This window comes from Lutra lutra, chromosome 4 (assembly GCF_902655055.1).
Source record: "Lutra lutra chromosome 4, mLutLut1.2, whole genome shotgun sequence".
In the NCBI taxonomy this organism is placed as follows: domain Eukaryota; kingdom Metazoa; phylum Chordata; class Mammalia; order Carnivora; family Mustelidae; genus Lutra; species Lutra lutra.
The window spans coordinates 191,921,644-191,940,831 of NC_062281.1; the positions used below are offsets into that span (position 1 = coordinate 191,921,644).

Genomic DNA, 19,188 nt, shown 5'->3' on the forward strand with positions numbered 1-19,188 from the left:
AAGTGTAGCTTATTCGTGTGTATATGACCTGAACTTGTTACTTAGTCTAAGAAGACAAGGAAAGTCAACACCACCTGGCAGCCCCGCCTGCTATCTTACAAGGGAGGCCAAGAGGTAGGAGTCTTCCCAGGCGGCACCTGTGCTCAGTTTTGGTCTCTCCACTTCAAATAAAGGAATCTGTTGTCTCAAGAATTGTATTGTTTCTACACAGTGTAATCCTAGATAGATAGAAAATGCCTTAATAAGCTTGGATTCCATGGTTAGTAGGTGGGAGATGATTTCATTTTCATGTACCTTTTTGGTCCTACCAAAATATCGACTGACTTTTGTCCAGATTAAACTGTAAAAATAATTAACCTAAAGACAGAAGTTTAATAAATAAGACATCATCAAAAAAACCAGTGATTTTTAGAAATGATTTCTGATCATTAGAGCATAGGTTTCAGTACACTTTTGGTTGCATCATCTTTCTGGGGATTTGTATGTAAACAGTTACTTGCATAGCTCAGTTGTAAACACTGTAAAATTCATCTTCACTCCCAGAGAACCACCTGCTGGCGTCACCGGATTCATCTGATACAAGGTGATTGAAATCCTCTTCCAGGATCTAGATGCTAATGCAATCTCTTGAAACATTCTTTTGGAGTGAGGTGCCGTGGGTTTGGAAAATGAGCTTATAACCTTGATTCTGGTACCTGCAGCCAGTTCACACCTTAGTCAAATGGATATGCTCTGTGGCTGGGTTTCTTTCCACTATTTATCTTTAAAGAGAGTTTTCATTACGCTAGTTCTGAGTAGACTCCTTTGTAGTCCCGGGTTATGTCCATATGGAAATGCCAATAAATAGTAGGCCCTGACCACATTGTCTGCCCCTTCTCCCCTCCCTCAGAGTCAGAAATATTGGAGCCAGTAAGACTGTGTCCCCAAGGTCTTTTGAGGGCAGTCTTCCCAACAGGCATGTCTTTGTGGGTGAAGGTGGACCCAGCAGGATTGGAATACCACTTTCAACTTTATTATTATTGTTATTATATTATTATTCTTTTTAATTGTTCTCTTTCCTCCCCCTCCCCCCTCTTTAAATTGGATGTGTGGAACACTGAAAAAGAGGATATTATGTCTCTGATGGGTCATTACTGCACGCCCCCCGCCCCAGCTTAGTGTCCTAACACCCCTTCAGTTTGTGTAGATATATCTGAAATATACAGTAAACCTTTAATATTCATATAACTTTTTTAAAAGGACTTTATTTGAGAGTGACAGGGAGAAAGGGAACACAAGCAGGGAGAGGGGGCAAGGGAGAAGCAGGCTTCCTCCTGCTGAGCAGGGAGCCCAGTTGCAGGACTCTTGTCCCAGGACACCGGGATCATCACCTGAACCTAAGGCAGATACTTAACGACTGAGCCACCCAGGCGTCCCTCATATAACTCACCCTTATCGCCACATTGTGGAAATGCATGAAAAGTTTCTTCAAAAGGTATTTTCTTAAACCATCTATTATATAAATATACTTCTTTTTCCCAAGTTTCTGGAAAAAACTTGATTGGTTATTTTGGCTTTAGAAAATAAGAATTTTGGTTTGGTTTCATCTGACTCTGAATCTAGATTTTCCATTATTTGAAATGCAAGCTCTCAAGAACTGAGCAGTTAAAAATTTGAAGGAAGGGGCTCCTGGGTGGCTCAGTGGGTTAAGTCTCTGCCTTCAGCTCAGGTCATGATCCCGGGGTCCTGGGATCGAGCCCTGCATCAGGCTCTCTGCTCGGCGGGGAGCCTGCTTCCTCCCTCTCTCTCTCTGCCTGCCTCTCTGCCTCCTTGTGATCTCTGTCAAATAAATAAATAAAATCTTAAAAAAATTTTTTTTGAAGGAAGTTCCCCAATTATTACCTCTAGCAGATTGTTTTGAGTTTGCCAAGTTTTTTATGTGATGGTATCCATCTTTATATCTTGTTTTGTTGTCTTTGGCCTGACCCTCTGTTATATTTGATAATGGTGGAGGGATAATGGGACTTGTTTGGAGGGCTTTCGGAGCCTAGATGATATCTACCAGGAGCTGATAGGTGATTGATGGGATAAAGAAAGTCTTTCCTATATAATGCAGGTGAATTTAAAATTATTGTTCCCATCCTGCATTGGGGTCCTCCTTCATATTGTATAAAACAATCTCTGCATTTGTCCTGTTGGTCATGTATGACTACCCCCCATACTTCTTTTTTTTTCTTTTTAATATTGTATTAAAATATTTTTTCAGATGATATCAAGACTGGTCCTAGAAAAGATTCAGATTGGCTATTTAATCAATGGAAGTACTTTATTAATAATCATGAAAGATCTCTAGGAAGGGAAATTTACTTCTTGACCTTAGATCCTATGTTTATTTGGGATGGTCAGAATCTGTGCTGCTGATAAAATGAAGCAGTCCGTGCAAACAAGCAGCTTCCTGTTTGCTTTCCCTTTCTCCTGGTCTCCCTTTGTCAGTTACCTCATCCTGAACGTTTAATTTCAGTTCTGACTTTTTAGTGCATTACTTTTCACCCCATTGTCTGATATTCATTAGCTCTACAAAACCTCCTGTTCTGTTCCCAGGCACCCTACATTAGGCTTTTCTAAACCCAGGTAGGGGTGGGTTTTGTCCTCAGTTAAATTATTTCCTTGGATTTACATAACATCCCTCCTTTCAGAGAAATCCAGGCCAATGATGGGGAAGAATCCATTAATTTAATCCAGAATCAACTGCTCTCCTTGTTTACACAGTCATCCTGGGAAACCTTACTGTAAGCACATTGGACACGTTCCTAAGTGTGGTGTTTTTTCTTAGAGTTGGTGCTTCCTACTCCCTGTACAATCGGTCAGTCAGTCAAATCTCTCTCTCTAAGACAAAATGGTGGGAAATTATTTACTTCTCAGTGGGCTCTTCTCTGTACCCAGAAATATACCCCAGGGTGCTTTCACAGGTGAAGCTTCTCACCACTTCCCTCTTCATCCAACATTCTGTTAAATGTATCATTTATGGGGCGCCTGGGTGGCTCAGTGGGTTAAAGCCTCTGCCTTCAGCTCAGGTCATGATCCCAGGGTCCTGGGATAGAGCCCCGCGGCGGGCTCTCTGCTCAGCAGGGAGCCTGCTTCTTCCTCTCTGCCTCTCTGCCTACTTGTGATCTCTGTCAAATAAATAAATAAATAAAATCTTTAAAAAATGTATCATTTATAACCGCTTTGACCTTTATGAAATTGTACAGTTCATCACTAGTTGGTAATGAGGCCTGTTTATTAAAAATACTTGATCTGCTGCCCAGATTGTTGCAGAAGTGGAGATTCTTCCCCCCTACTTTGCTATGTGATTGATTTTTATGTTGCTCTTACCAGCTTCCATTTGAATCTGTGGAAAAGCGAAATATTTAAGTAAATCTTTTGTAGCTTCATTCCTGTCTGCATTTGCAAAACAATGGTAGTGATAGGAGGACTTAACTGAGAGCCAGTTCACTCTACTCATGTTCATTTACTTAACCCTCATGACTCCGCGTGGTAGCAGCTGTTACTTCCCCTCATTTTATGTGGGCGAGAAGTGAGACTTGGAGAAGTCATCTGCCCAAATCAGCTTGCAGAACCCTGATTCATACCTCGGTGGTTTGGGCTAAATCAGATGATCTCTAAGCTTACTTTTACTTTCAGTTTTCTGTGGTTCTGAGCAGCCATCTTCGTCTAATGAATAGTGGGAAGAACTCGGCGATGCCCTGTGGTTACTACTGGGCAGCACCTGTGTGTCTGAGGCAGCTTTGGGAGCGTTGACTGGTAGCGGCGGGTGCGCTGCTCTCTTTTGCTGTTTTTCACTGCCCAGCAGCTCTGGGGAAAGATGGCATTTTAATTAATTTGTCAAACCTCTTTAGGATGGTAATGTTAGTTGATGCCATTATGTTGATGTAGAGAAAACAGGAGGGGCTCTTCCCAACCCCACTTTATCTACTGGTTTTGTCTGGGGAAGAAATCTAGATAGAAGCATGTAAAATGAAATGTGATCCTAGAAATCAAGTTCTCCCCTTCATTTGTCAGATGGCCAGGAGACTCTACTAAGGTTGTCCCTAGCTGACTAGTGATTGCACACAGGACTAGAAGGCTAGATTATTTAATTTTAGTCTTGTATTCTCTGAAACAGCACACTACTTCCTTTTATAGATGTTTAATCTTTAATTTACAGGCCTGTTTAGGAAGATTATGTCTGGTACAGCTACTTAACGTTTGTTCAAAACTTTTGTTTACTTTGAATCTACCTTTTGTTGTGTTGTGTTAGGAATTAAGAGTCTGGAGGCTTTTTTTTTTTTTAATGCAATGCTGCCGCTCTCTGGTGAGTAGCTAGTACTGCATTAAGATAGCCAATAGGCTTTCAACTGTGTTACCTGCCTCTGGTATTAGGAGTTATGAATCTAGGCACGGATAAACTAGAGCAGTGGTTTTGTGTATGTGTGTGATCATTTTGCGGGTCGGAAGTTAACATAGGTATTAAACCTCAAAGGGTAGCCAGAATTTCTGGCTTGGTTCTGAAACATAGACATTGTACAGTTGCTAATTAAGGTACGTTTTAAAGCTTATTTCTGTTGTCCCTCAGGTTTTCAGACATCTTAGATGTGCTAAAGAAATACATGGAAATATAGATATCAGAATATGGTTGCTAAGACTGCTGGTAGATCTGAACTCTTTTGAGCCTTGTTAAGTCGTTAATTACTGAGAGCATTGAGGCGTCCATTAGTAGTTAAGGGACTGCAGATCCCTCTCATCTCCTGTTCTCATTAGAAATAACTCTTGTGATTCTCAGCAAAGTTCTTGACATTTTTCTGTGAAGCACTGGTTATGGTCACCTACTAACAGAAAACTGAGTGCCTACTCAGTTCCGGACACTTTTCCATCCTTCTTCTTCTTTTATCTGTTAGGTAGGTTTCAGTATTCCCGTTTTACAGAAAAGGGGAGTCTCGGAGTATCTTATTAACATGCCTCCAGTCTTGCATCTAGGAGGTGGTGAAGATGGGGTTCAAATCCAACTTTTGGCAGACTTCACCGTGCTCTTACCTACATTCCATGTTCTCTTCTGGTAGTACTTAAACCAGGTTTTATTCTCACCATTCTGGCTCAGCTTTCCTTAAAGAAGAAACTGTTAGACCATTGGCTTACAACTGGGGTCAGGGGAGGGGAGTAATTTTTTCCCCTCAGGGAACATTTGACTATGTGTGGAGACATTTCTTTGGTTGTGTCAGTGAGGGAGGGGTGCCCCAGCATTTAGTGGTCGGAGGCCAGGAACGCTGCTAAGCATCCAGCAGTGCACAGGGTAGGCCCCCACAACAGACTCATCTGGACCAAATGTTAGCAACGCTCAAGGTGAGAACCTCATGTGGGACAGCGCATTAACTTCGGCCAGTTTATTCTTTGACCTCCAGACAGCCTCCGCCCCTCCCCCTGGTTTGCCTCATCCTGGCCTCGCTGTTTATCACTCTGCCTTGGAGGGAAGCTAGTCTTTTAGCTGCTTTCTCACGACTGGTGTGTTGTCCCCTCATCACCTGTGTGTTTGGTTGGCCGTAGAGATTGAGAGCCCCACTGGCCCAGGGGAAAGCCCACTAACTCTGCTCCGCACCATGCAGAACGCTTTCCTGTCCTGCATGCACATGGACTGTGGGGATGTCTTGTGCTTCCTCCCTCTTTTCTCTAGCTTTGTGTCTTCTTCAGGTCTCCTTTGCCTAGAAAGAATCTATTGAAATCTTTCCCATCTCTCGCCCCCACCCTAGGTTGGATGTGATCTCCTTCATAATCCTCTGCAGGGAGTAATTGCTCTTGTGTGTAAAGTCTTGGCATGTAACGTTTATTCTTTTTATGTAACACTGATTCATCTTTGTTTTCCCACTTTTAGTATAAACGGCATAGAATATAAAAGCAAAATGGATAAAAACTAGCAAGTACCCATTACGTAGGTTTATTCTTTGTGTACAGTCTGTTTTATTCAAAGCAGTAGTGATGCCCTGTTTCGTAGGCCTGTGTGCTTGACACCGTTAATTATAAAGTATGAACCCTGGTGTTGGTGATACTTGCTGTACGTTAGCACTTCTTCACATGGGAGTTCATCAAGACTTTTGGCGTTTTTTTTTTGTTTCTAGTAGCTTAAATGGCTTAAATATTTTAGTGAAGGTTTTTGTTGGTTTTTTGGGGGAAGCCTTTCTGGCCTTTTAGTAAAGACTATATACATACCTCTCATTTAAGCAGAAAGCATCTTACTTTATTAAAGACGACTCCTTTGACATATTTTAGACTTGGTCATCTCCTTCATAAATGTGAGATGTGTCTTGAATTTTAGTTCTCTTTCATTTCTGACTCACCTCTGACCTGTGATGAGAAGGTAGATACTGCTAAGAGGAACGATACCGCATTCACCTTGGGGTGGTCTCTTAAGGCCCTCACCTGGGTCATGAACTATTTTATGAGGCCTTGGGAAGCCTTAGTGCACTGCCGTGTTCAGCTCTTTCACAACCAGGTGCACAGAGACATTCTCCCTCAGGCTGTAGACCCATAGCCTTCAAGTAGACAGTATTTCCTCCTTTATTCTTTGAATGAACCAGGAACAAAGTTAACTTTTGGAGATAACATGGCTCAATGTCCCACAGACTCTTAGGGGCCCCTGATCATCATAAACCTCTATTATTCATACTTATTTATGGACAAGTTGTTCCATTCTCTGGAAATTCCAGGATAAATAAGATAGGGTCCCTGCTGCACGGACTACTGGTACGTTCACCACGGCGCACAGTTGATGTGTTCGTTGGCCGCATAGCAGTTCCTGCAAGCAGGTGGCCGCGCCGGGAGGGGGTGTAGTTCAGTGTGGGAGATTGGGACACCTTGGAGAGACGACTTCGTGCCAGGCCTTGCAGGGTAAGTTTTTTCTAACTTATTGCCCTGTAAATGGCCTTGACACTGTGCTGACAAAATTTACAAATATTTACCAAAATGATTAAGAATTCAGATAGAAGGATGTGTTCATGTAGTTTTGTATCGTTAATGCTAAATAACACAATATTGAATGAATTAGTTAATCAAACTCAGGAGATGTATAGGTTCACGTTTGGTTTCCTTTGGTTTCTTGGAATAAGTGTTTTGAGCGACAGGATTAGAGGGTGCTCTGGCTGGGATTAAAAACACCTTTGACCTCTTCATTGACTTATGTATTTTTGTGGTCCTGGTGGTAATTGTGAGTCTCCCTCTCTGCCTCTCCACCTGTTTACAGGGGCTTTTGGTCATGGGTATGGTATATACCTGTGGGCACCCGGAATCCTGTTCCTAATGCTGTTAGATTTTCCTTTTCAGAGTAAGAGGGACCATCTACTCATGAACGTCAAATGGTACTACCGCCAGTCTGAAGTTCCAGATTCTGTGTACCAGCATTTGGTTCAGGATCGGCATAATGAAAATGGTAAATACGTCCTGGTTTGATTTTACATTTTCTTAGCTTTGGACAAGGCTGTTTCTAAAGACATTCACTAAGTGGAGATAACCACTATGAAAAACTGTCTCTGAAAAAGCTTTTCACAACTGAGGACATTACTGGAATATTTATTTATTTACTTTTGCTGAGTTCTTTCATTATTTTGCATTTAAAAAAAAAACCCAAACAACCAGAGAGATGTGCCAATAACATCTTCCCCTTAAACTTGGAATAGAGACAGGTCTTCTTTGGAAATAACAGTAATTTCATTTTTTTAAGTTGCTTTTTCTCCCCTGATGATGAGATAATAGTACTTAAAACATGAAGGTTACATTTTATTTCTTTTTTCCTTTTCAATAATCTGTATGATTGCACTTCTGCATTCAGGGCTGTGAACTTCGGTTTTGAAAGCATGGCTTTTCTGAGTGGTTTGGAATTCAGTTTGTGTCTTGACTTTCAGAATAATCAGGAAGGTAGTTCAGAGCATCTTTTATTTTTTCTTCCTCTGGCATTGTAGTTTCTACCTAATAATTTTATTGGCACATGAGATATGCACATAAAATGTGTACTGCATTTGTTCAGATGTGTAATTGTGCATTTTTATTGATTCTTCTGAGCAGTGCTGGGCTTCATGCTACCTGATACATATTTGTTACCCATTAATCATAGTGAGTTAGAGTTTGTCACTGCCTAACTTTCAAGTGAGGAAATCAAGGTAGAGATGCTCAAGGACTTGGCAGGTGACTTGTCTTCTAAGTGGTCCCAGCCAGGCTGGGATCCAGCTTGGTTGGCCCTTGTGTCTGTACTCTTCCCACTCGTCCACACTGCTTTTGGTGATAGGTTTTGAGTCAACAAAGCAGTAATCAAACACAGTTTTGAAGAGTGATGTTCTGGGTTTTTGTTTTTGTTTTTTTCCTTTTTCAAAGATTATTAATTTGAGAAAGAGAGAGCGAGAGAACACAAGGAGGAGGAATGGCAGAGGGAGAGAGAAGCAGGCCTCCTGCTGAGCAGGGAGACACCCCCCCCCCCCCCCCCCGCCTCCCAATGCAGAGCTCCATCCCAGACCCTGGGATCATGATCTGAGCCAAAGGCAGATGCTTAACTGACTGAGCCACTCAGAAGCCCCCAAAGTGAAGTTCTTTTATAACTCACTAGTTTTTTCCTTCTTTGAAACTATAAAAATTTCTGTTAAAACAGTTAAATTATGGTTCCTAATTAAAAGTAGTAACTTGGTTATTTTTTTCAACAGAAACAGTGGGATTTCACTCCATCCTGGAATATATAGCAATAAGAAATTAAAATGGACAGGATCACTAAATATTTCTGTAGTTTAAACGTTTGTTAAAATGTGATAGCTGTTTCTTCTCCCTTCCCCCCACTTTTTTTCATTAATTGCTTAATGCATTTCAGCAAAGTGTGGGGACTTGTAAAATGTGTAAAACGTACCCAACAGGATCCTTTGTTCCTGTTATTACTCCTCCTAACCAGAGCTGGTTATTTATTGTACTTTGTGTAGTGGCAGGTGAACCTGAAAGAAAGATTTTGCAAAAATTTTCCTAATTGTTTTTGGAGGCTCAATTTTAATATCTTCTTAATTAATTATTTTGACAGACTCTGGAAGAGAACTTGTCATTACAGACCCAGTTATTAAGAACCGAGAGCTCTTCATTTCTGATTACGTTGACACATACCATGCTGCTGCCCTTAGGTAAGTGCCAGAGTCGTGGTCTTTCCTGCAAAGGAGCAGTCCTCGAGCACGGGAGGTAGAGATTCTAAGCTGTCCTAATCACTTTCGATAATCAGGATATTAACCAGGCTACTCTTACAGTCCCCGTAAGCTCACACGCCAGGGTTAACTTTGTGGATTATTGGTTTTGAGAGGTTACCTGTATTTTCATTCATCTGAGTGGGGGAAAACAAGTAAAAAAGTTTTTTTTATACCTTCTCTGTTTCCATGTTAGTACGCTGGTGTTGAAAACTCGTATCCTGCCACTGGTTGCTAAAGTATTCAGGATGGAGTGTTACGATTGTCTGTAGATTATTTTTTCAAAGATTTTATTTATTTATTTGACAGAGAGAGATCACAAGTAGGCAGAGAGGCAGGCAGAGAGAGAGGAGGAAGCAGGCTCCCCGCTGAGCAGAGAGCCCGATGTGGGGCTCGATCCCAGGACCCTGAGATCATGACCTGAGCCGAAGGCAGCGGCTTAACCCACTGAGCCACCCAGGCGCCCCTGTAGATTATTTTTTAAAGAATCAGTTAAAAAAGATAGAGAAAAGATAGAGAAATGGGTGACACGAGTACGGCAACACGTACTTGAGAGTCTAGGCAAGTTTTATAGGAATGGACCTATTCTCCTAATGCTTTGTATGTATGAAAAATTTCCTACCAAAAAGCTTTGAGTTAGGGAGAATATATTGAAGATTTTATTCTGAGTAAGGAGGTAGTATTACAGGTTAGGGTTAGGCAATTATGTGAAAAAGTGGCTATTGAGCCACTGCTTTTGAACTTTATGGTATTTCTGTCCTTTTCAGGAAAAGAACACAGATCTATATTCTGGTTTACTTTGTATGTAAGTGGAAGACTTTGAGCTTCTTAAGTAGTAGGGGAAGTAAAACAAGTAATATTCTTATAATTCTTTTCCAACCAGAAAGAACAAAGTGGTGGAAGACTACTTTCTTTCTTAAAGAATACAGTTGAAAAAAGGAGTCGTAGAGATTTGCTTGCTTTTAGCTTAACTATAATGAGATAAAATAGTTTCTCTATTATATTACTCATATGGTCTTCAGTAAAACCATCTGGAGTCTGTTCTGTAAAGCTACCGAGCTAAAGCCAGTTATTTCAAGGCAAATGAGTAGTAACTTTTAGGGCAGGTTTGGGTAGATGATTTGGGCCAGGTCATCTTTCCTATGGTCCCCATTGTGTAGCCGCTCTGCTCAGCCACTGTAGCACAGATGTCAGAGGAAATGTGTAAATAAATGAGGTCACCTATGCATAAAACTTTACTTATGGACACTAAATTTTGAATTTCATTTAATTTCCACATGTCAGGAGACACTACCCCCTCTTTTTAAAAAAAATTTCTTTCTTTAGGCTTTTTTTTTTAAAATTTTATTTATTTATTTGTTAGAGAGAGAGAGTACAGGCAGGCAGAGTGGCAGGCAGAGGCAGAGGGAGAAGCAGGCTCCCTGCAGAGCAAGGAGCCCGATGTGGGACTCTGTCCCAGGACGCTGGGATCATAACCTGAGCCGAAGACAGCTGCTTAATGGACTGAGCCACCCAGGTGCCCCTCTTTAGCCATTTAAAAATGTAAAAATTATTGTTGGTTCTGGGCTGTATAAAAATGGCCATGGGCCAATCCCTGCTGTATGGGAAGGGGTGTGTGTGGTTAGATTTGTCATCTTACAGGACTTCCAGATAAATATAGAGAATTCCTGTGGTGTTTTAAGAAATGTCTTCCAAAATTCCCACTAGCTTTCTATGTCTTTGTGGCAGTGACTTTCCAGTCTTAAACTCAAATGCTGAACAAAGCAAGTTAATGGAAGGATGGATGGATGGATGGATGGAGCCATTAAATTGTTTGTGAAGACAAGTGTCTTGATCCTAGCATTCTTTCCTAACTTGCTATATGCTTTCCCCCTTCTGTTTCTATCTTGTTTCATTGGTTGAGGTTCATGATTTTAAGCAATGTAGAGTTGAAGTTAAAACAAATAAATATGTGAGACATAACTCTGGTTATTTAACATGTTTTGATATATTTGCTTAAAATAAATATATTTAACTATTAGTGGCTCTTCAGATTCGTGGAGTCATTTTATACTATTTTACCCTTTCTATTTAAAAAAAATTTTTTTTTTAAAGATTTTATTTACCTACTCAAGAGAGAGAGAGACAGAGATAAGGAAAGCATGAACAGGGGAAGGGGCAAAGGGAGAGGGACAAGTAGACTCCCCACTGAGCAGGGAGCAGCCCTGTGTGGACCTCTATCCTGAGATCATGACCTGAGCTGAATTCAGACACTTAACTGGCTTAGCCACTGGGAGCCCCTGTTTTACCCTCTTTAGAGGATCCAGTTGTCCCACATAATTCCAACTGGACCGAGTGATTTAACTAGTTTATAATCAGACACTTTCTGGAGATGTTTAACTGCATGGTCATTGCCTCTTCCCTGGCGACGAAAGGCTGGAGTGCTGATGGTAATTCTTTGTCTTCTTTTCACTGTGGATGTGACTAGAACCCTTACTGATGAGTCAGTCCTTTCTTCCTTTTTTATTTCCTTTTTCTTTCTTTTTTTTTTTTAAGATTCTTAAAAAAATTTAAGATTTTATTTATTTATGACAGAGAGAGATAGCAAGAGGGAACACAAGCACAGGGGAGCTGGAGAGAGAGAAGCAGGTTCCCCGCTGAGCAGGAAGCCTGATATGGGGCTTGATCCCAGGACACTGGGATCATGACCTGAGCCTAAGGCAGATGCTTAATGACTGAGCCATCCAGGCGTCCCTTCCTGTGGTATTTTCTTTGAAGTGGCCATGAGGTGGTTTCATTGTAGCTGTCATCTTAAATTTGATTTGTTAGCTCTTTGGGTGCCCTGACATGGATTTTTTTTTTTTTTTTTCCAAAGATAACAGATGATAGTGGTCACATAATTATTGAACTGGCCCAGTAGGTGCTCAGTAAATAGTTGCACACGTATTAACATTTGTCTGCATCTGAGCTCATATGTATGGCTCTTACCATTACTTAGTAATCTTGCCTGGTTCTCCGTTTTAGAGTGCTTGCTCTAAGATCATCTCCCATAAAAGCAGCATTGAATGGTGCCCCCCCACCCCCAAATCTCTGTTTCTTTTCTCTTTACCAAAACTAGATTACTTTGATTTGATTTAATTTAGTTTGATTAATTTATTTAGTTTTTAAGGTTTTATTTGAGAGAGAGTGTAGAGCTGGAGGGAGGGGCAGAGGGGCAAGCAGACTCCCCACTGAGCATGGAGCCTGACATGACTGCGGCCCCTGAGATCATGACCTGAGATGAATTCAGATGCTTAACCAACTGAGCCACCTAGGTGCCCCTAGATTACTTTAATTTTAAAATATGGCAGGCAGTGGTAGTGAATTAACCTTTACTTTTTAAAAAGATTTTATTTATTCATTTATTTGCGAGAGAGTGCCAATGGTAGGGTGTGAGGGGGCAGGGAGAGAGAGGTAGGGAGAGCATGATGTGGGCTTGACCCCCTGACCCTAAGTCCACTACCCAAGCTGAAATTAAGAGTTGGACACCCAACTGACTGAGCCACCCAGTGCCCCAATCTTTAAACTTTTCTTCCAATTTTTCTTTCATTTACCACAAAGAATTTTTTCTTTATAGCTATAAAGCAGTTCTGCCAAAAATAAAATGTTTTGAAAGAGACAAATAACGTAGTCCCTAGGCACATGAAAGAGGATCAGATGAACATGGTGGAAAACGTGGAGGAGAAATAAGGAAAAGAAAGACTGATGGTGTTAGTGCTTAGCACCCTTCTTGTCAAAGATCAGAGTGCTCAGTGTGTGGGTTCGTGGGACGCAGTAAGCCTGCGGGGGCTCCTGCCACTGCACTCCCCAGAAGGAAACCGCTGTAGACGTTCTCTTTCAAGCTGGTGCTAGAGTTGTGTTACAAGGGAGGGCGGCTCTTTGTCCTCTGGCCCTGATGAATCAGACAGAAGACAGATGCCTCGACAGCCTGTTCTGTGTTGAGATTATAGTATTTCCCTGTCTAAACTAAAAGTCACTTTCAGAGGAGACTGTGGGTCCATTGGTCACAGAAACCTCTGTTGAGATCAGCATTACTGCTTGCCTGCCGTTTTTAAATTCTTGCCTTGGCTGTCCCTCATCCTTGCCTTTCAGGCTTATGTTCTGCTGCTGTTTGATTTCTTTTCTTCATTATGTTTATCAATAGCCTTACAGTAAAGTTCGTATCTTTAAAGAAGTATTTTTGAGTGTTCTTTACTCCCTGGTATGTGTTTTTGGCCCATGCTGATGAAATAGAAAAAAACACAGATTGAAATGAGAAGACTTCAGGTTTTTTGTTGTTGTTTAAGATTTCTTTATTTATTTGAGAGAGAGAGAGAGAGAGAGAAAGAGAACATGAGCACATAAGTGGGAGGAGGTGCAGAGAAAGAGGAAGTGGGGAGGGGGTCTCTAGCAGACTCCCTGCCTGGTGTGGAGCCCGATATGGGGGGCTCCATCTCACTACCCTGAGATCATGACCTGAGCTGAAACCAAGACTCAAACACTTAACCGACTGAGCCACCCAGGTGCCCTGGAATGAGAGGACTTTAGTTTTAATCCAGGCTCTGCCACATAATTTTGTGATCAAATCAAGTTTGTTAACTTTTGAGCCATCCTTTTGACAGACTTACTCAGAGCCATATTTTTAAGTGACAGAACCCTGAAACACACATCTTCTGGTTCTGCATCCCCTAAGAGAAGGGGTGTGAAAAAATCTCTCAGAATGCCTCATACCCAGTGTAGCGTGAGTAGTGTTTACAGTCATTGAATCTGAAGTGGGACGTAGAGCATAAAAGGCAGAAAAGAAAAAGTGAAATTAAATGTAGGTCTGTACCGAGTTATCGATGGTACATTACTCAGATTTATTTTTTTTTTCCTGTTGCCTCTTGGCTGAGTTGATTGGATACTTCAGTTACTTCAGGTTTGGGAGGAAGAGTTTAGCTTGAGGAGATGTCTCCAGGTGCTCTAAGAATGAGCAGGGAAACCTGCTCTGAGAACGAGCAGGTAAGTTTTATTACACTAAATAAAAATCACTGCTTGAAATTTGTTTGTTGTGTTACTTTTTTCACCCTAAGGATCTTGTTTTATGGATGATCAAAGAAGGGATCTAGAGAGATTGCTTTGTGATTGGACCATGATCATGTGACCTGGCAGCATTTTCGGCTTTACTGTGCACCTGTAACATAGAATTCCCAAGAATCAGAAATGTCTCAATGACTTGAGGGCTGTTTCCCCGCTTTCTGATTATCTGCTTCTTCAAGGAGTCACTTAGGAAAAAAAAAAAACCACAACATCCTCAGGTCAGGTGACAAGCCATCAACTTAACTAAGAATTTGTTTTATAGGGATATGTTTTAGAGGGAATTTTCTGGCAGCCTTCTGGGCCAAGAAGCCCTGAACTGGCTCTGCAGAGCTTCTAATCTCCCCGTTTTCATTCTGAAATTGATCTCTGCTTTGTTATGGGCATTTAAGATCATACGTGTAGGGATTGGTACAGACTAATTACATCTTTGTACAGTTCCCCAGCCATTCTTAGCATTGACACAGGCCCTTCAGCTCCCGAGACTTCCCCGAGGAGCTTCATGATGCCTCGGAGCTTTTAGTTTTGCAGTTCCAAGATCATTTCCTGGCTCTAATCGACTGTTGTTTTTAAAGATATTTTTTTAAATTTTATTTATTTATTTATTTGACAGATTTATTTATTTGACAGACAGAGATCACAGGTAGGCAGAGAGGCAGCCAGAGAGAGAGGAAGGGAAGCAGGCTCCCTGCTGAGCAGAGAGCCCGATGTGGGGCTCGACCCCAGGACCCTGAGATCATGACCTGAGCCGAAGGCAGAGGCTTAAACCACTGAGCCACCCGGGTCCCCCTCGACTGTTGTTTTTTTTTTGTTGTTGTTTTGTTTTTTTTAAAGATTTCTTTTATTTATTTATTCGACAGAGAGAAATCACAAGTAGGCAGAGAGGCAGGCAGAGAGAGAGGAGGAAGCAGGCTCCCTGCTGAACAGAAAGCCCGATGCGGGGCTCGAACCCAGGACCTGGGATCATGACCTGAGCCGAAGGCAGCGGCTCAACCCACTGAGCCACCCAGGCGCCCCTCGACTGTTGTTTTTACATATGAAATAACTACGACCTTCAGCATTTTTGTTGTTTTGTCTGTACGTGCTTAGTACTTCTTTAGACACTGCGACTTGACAGTCATTTTATTTATTGGCTCATTCATCATTTAACAGGTCATTGAGCTGCTAGTTGGGGAAGGACTCTGAGGTGCTGGGAGCACCCACCTGAAAAATGCACTCTCTCTGCTCTTGAGTACTTCTTGGTCCCTTAAAAATTCTTTTATCTGGAGCTAATTGTAGACACACAGAAAAGTTGTAAGTGTTGGGTCCCCCAATAATGGGTCCGTGATCAAAGGAGCGAGATTGATACAAAGCGAAGGTCAAGCAAAGCTTTATTTTGCGCCAAGCATCGAGAATCAAACTAACCAGGGCCGTCTCTTACAAAGAGGCGACCTCTCTCTGCCTTACAGACGAGCTTTTAAAAGCAAAGGCCATGTGGTTGGGCCTGGCCACGCACAGATGGCCAGTGGGATTGTAACACACAGAGAAAGCTGCACAGTCATGCTCGGTCACACATAAGTGACCAAGTGAATTACAATTTACCCTATAGTAGATATTTGAACTAGTCTATCACCTTGGTCAGAACTGGCACCCAAAAGGAGCCCAAAGGGCGGGGCCCATACTCCTTGGTAGCTAAGGAGAGAGTATGCATCCCCCCACTGATTGGATGTCTCCACCTGGCCTGACCCACCCTTGTATTTGGGCTTTGTTACCTGGGACTGGTTTCCGGGACTTGTTTTTAAGTAAGTCCCCTGGGGGGAAGGGAGGCAGGGACAGTTTAAATTCTACTGTATAAACATCAAAATCACTGTTTAAACTGATGGAATCACTCTGGCTAAATAGGTCCTCACAGTAAGAACTGTGTTTCCCCCAGTCTTCCTCACTGTTAACATCTGAAGTAAGTGTAGGATGGCTATCAGAACCAGGATATTAACATTAGCACGATACATTTGAACTTTTGAATTTCACTAATGTCTTGTCCATTCAAGTTGCTGTAACAAAATACCATAGAGTGGGTGCTTTGTAAACAACAGAAATTTATTTCTCACAGTTCTGGATGCTGGACGTTTGAGATTGGAGTATAGCGTGTTTGAGTTCTGGTGAGATCCCTCTTGTAGTTTGCAGACTGCCGACCTCTTGTATTCTCACATGGCTAAGAGCGGAGAGGGAAGGCAGGCTTGTAGTCCAACACCACAAGATTCATCTTTTTGTGCCTCTTTTTGCAACTTATTTTCTTCAACAGTGAAAAATCCTGTTCCAGTTGTTAAGATACAATATTTTTATTTTCTTCAAGAATACACATGGTTTCAGAATTTGTAACCCTAGTCCCTGTGAGAAACAGAGGTACTGACTAAATTGTCTTTGGTCTTGAAATACATCAACAAGATAGCATTTTCCAATGAAGCTTAGGTCAGTTCTGTTTTTTCACACTTCCTTATGTGTGACTGTGTTATCCGTTTGTAATGGAGTTAGGCTCACCTGTTGGACTTCATGTTCCACTTCTAGCTCCTTCTGGTTGGTGTGGACTGTTGTTAAGTTTCGGGTATGTGAAGGTGTGTGGACCATGGCTGTGTTTCTGAGGATCAGGGCTGTGAACAGACATGTAGGTGTCAACTCTCTTGCGATGGTCCCATCCCCCACCTCTTTCCTACCTACCTGCTATAGGTAATTGTAATTGATCACTTTGCTGCTTAGTTTGTCCCTCCTGCATGTTTTCATTTCAAGTACATGTTTGTTCTTATAACCTTGTCTTTCTTGTATGAAGATACGCTTTTGTGTTTCTTTTTCTTTCTTTCTTTTTTTAAACTTAATGGTATGTTTTGGAGATTGCTCCGTATCAGTTCATAGAGATCTTTCTCATTCTCTTACAGCTGCGTGGAACTCCACCGTGTGGCTGGACCATAGTTTATTTAGCTGCTGTCCTGTGAACGGTCATTTAGGTAGTTTCCAGGATGGTCCAGTTATAAATGATGCTGCAGTGAATACCCTTGTCATACGCAGTCCCTTATTGTTGGGTGTGAATCTTCGGGGGGGGGGGGGAATTCATCAGAAAGAGATTGCTGGGTTGAAAGGCCTATGTGTGTATTGTTTTCCTCTGGAAAGCATATTCCAGTTGGCATTCCCTCGGTTTCCCCAGTGAACGTGTGGTTTTATTTTTATAAAATTATGCCAGTCTGATAGGTGTGAAGTAGTATCTCCGTATTCCACTTTATCTTGCTAACAGTGATTGATTGAGTTTGAGTGTTTTTTCATTATGTTTGAGGGATATTTTTTGTCTTTTTTTAATGAGTTATCTGTTCATGTCACTTCCTTTGGGATATTTTTTGTCTTTCTGTCTGGAAAAGTTCTTTACACTTTCTCTTGTATATGCTGCAGATGTTTACTCCCACTTGTCAGTTTTCTTTTATGGTTTAAAAAATAATTCTGCAAAACTTACTTTTACCTGGTCACATGTGGCAGTTTTTTCATTGATTCCCTCAGGCCTTTGAGTCCTACTTAGCCTCTCCCTGCACCTGATTTACAGAGGAGTTCTACCCCATCATCCCAGCATAAGATAGGTTTTGTTTTTCAGTACCAGTCATCCCAGCATTAGTTTTCTACCCAGTCATCCCAGCATAAGATGGGTTTTATTTTTCAATAAAAATTTATTTTTCAATAAAACCTATCTTATGCTCACTTCAGCAGCGTGTAGACCCAAAAGCCTGTCTTTACCTCAGTGGCTCAAGATGCCACCTTTGCCGTAGATTACTTCCACATGTGTTCCAGGCTTGTTACTCTGTCATCTGTTGTCTATTTATGTGCCACCATCATGCTCCTTTAATTGTAGAGGTTCTGTAGTGCTTTTTACCGTGATACCGTGATTTTTAAAGTTTCCCCTTTCTCAGTTATTTGTTTTCCTGTGACTCTTCATAGTAAAGTGTTTCATTCCATTAAATAGCTACTTGATAGCATTGAATTTATGGCTTAAACTATGGAGAAACACCATGTTGAGTTTTCCTATCTGAGAACAGGGGGATGTTTTTCCATTTTTCATGTTTACTTTTGTGTCGCTCAGTAGTATTGAAGAATTTTCTTCAGAAAGATGTTCCGATTCTTGTTACACATTTATTTCTATGCAGTTAATCATATAGACATATATTGAACTCTGTACTCTACTGATAAAGAATACACGTTCTTTTATGTGCCCTGGCACATTCTCAAAATCATTATATGTTAGAACACAAAGAAAACATTTATCTGATTAAAAGGCAATAAACTGTAGTTTACAAACAAAAACAAAGAACAGAAAGGCCCTTTCACCTGGAAATTTCAAACTTCCTGATAGAGAACACACTGATGGTCACTGGAGAGGGGGCGCAGGATAGGTAATGGGGATTTAGAGGACACTTACCATGATGAGCACCAAGAAACCTTTAGAATTGTTGGCTCATTGTAGTGTGCCCCTGAGACAGATACAACACTGCATGTTAAATATACTGGAATTAAAATTAAAAACTTAAAAAAATAAAGCTTCCTGATAAACTCCTGAGTAGAAGGGGGAATAAAAACTGAAATTAAAGGAATTTTTTTGAAATTAAATAAATTTTTTTAATATACTCTATTTTTATTTATTTATTTTAAAAGATTTTATTTATTTATTTGACAGAGATCACAAGTAGCCACGGAGGCAGGCAGAGAGAGAGGAGGAAGCAGGCTCCCTGCTGAGCAGAGAGCCCGATGCGGGACTCGATCCCAGGACCCTGAGATCATGACCTGAGCCAAAGACAGAGGCTTTAACCCACTGAGCCACCCAGGTGCCCCGAAATTAAAGAAAATTTTAAAAACAGCAGTCAAAATCCTGTATACTAGAATCTGCGGCATGCAT

At 41.3% G+C, this 19,188-nt stretch overlaps 1 protein-coding gene across 1 annotated transcript in view; it reads left to right on the forward strand.

Moving 5' to 3' along the window:
* The window catches only part of RERE (arginine-glutamic acid dipeptide repeats), a 445,015-nt gene that overhangs the window by 267,070 nt on the left and 158,757 nt on the right, over positions 1 to 19,188 (forward strand). Inside the window, 2 exon segments of the mRNA XM_047724025.1 lie at positions 7,330 to 7,435; positions 9,059 to 9,155. Coding sequence (XP_047579981.1) covers positions 7,330 to 7,435; positions 9,059 to 9,155 — 203 coding nt within the window.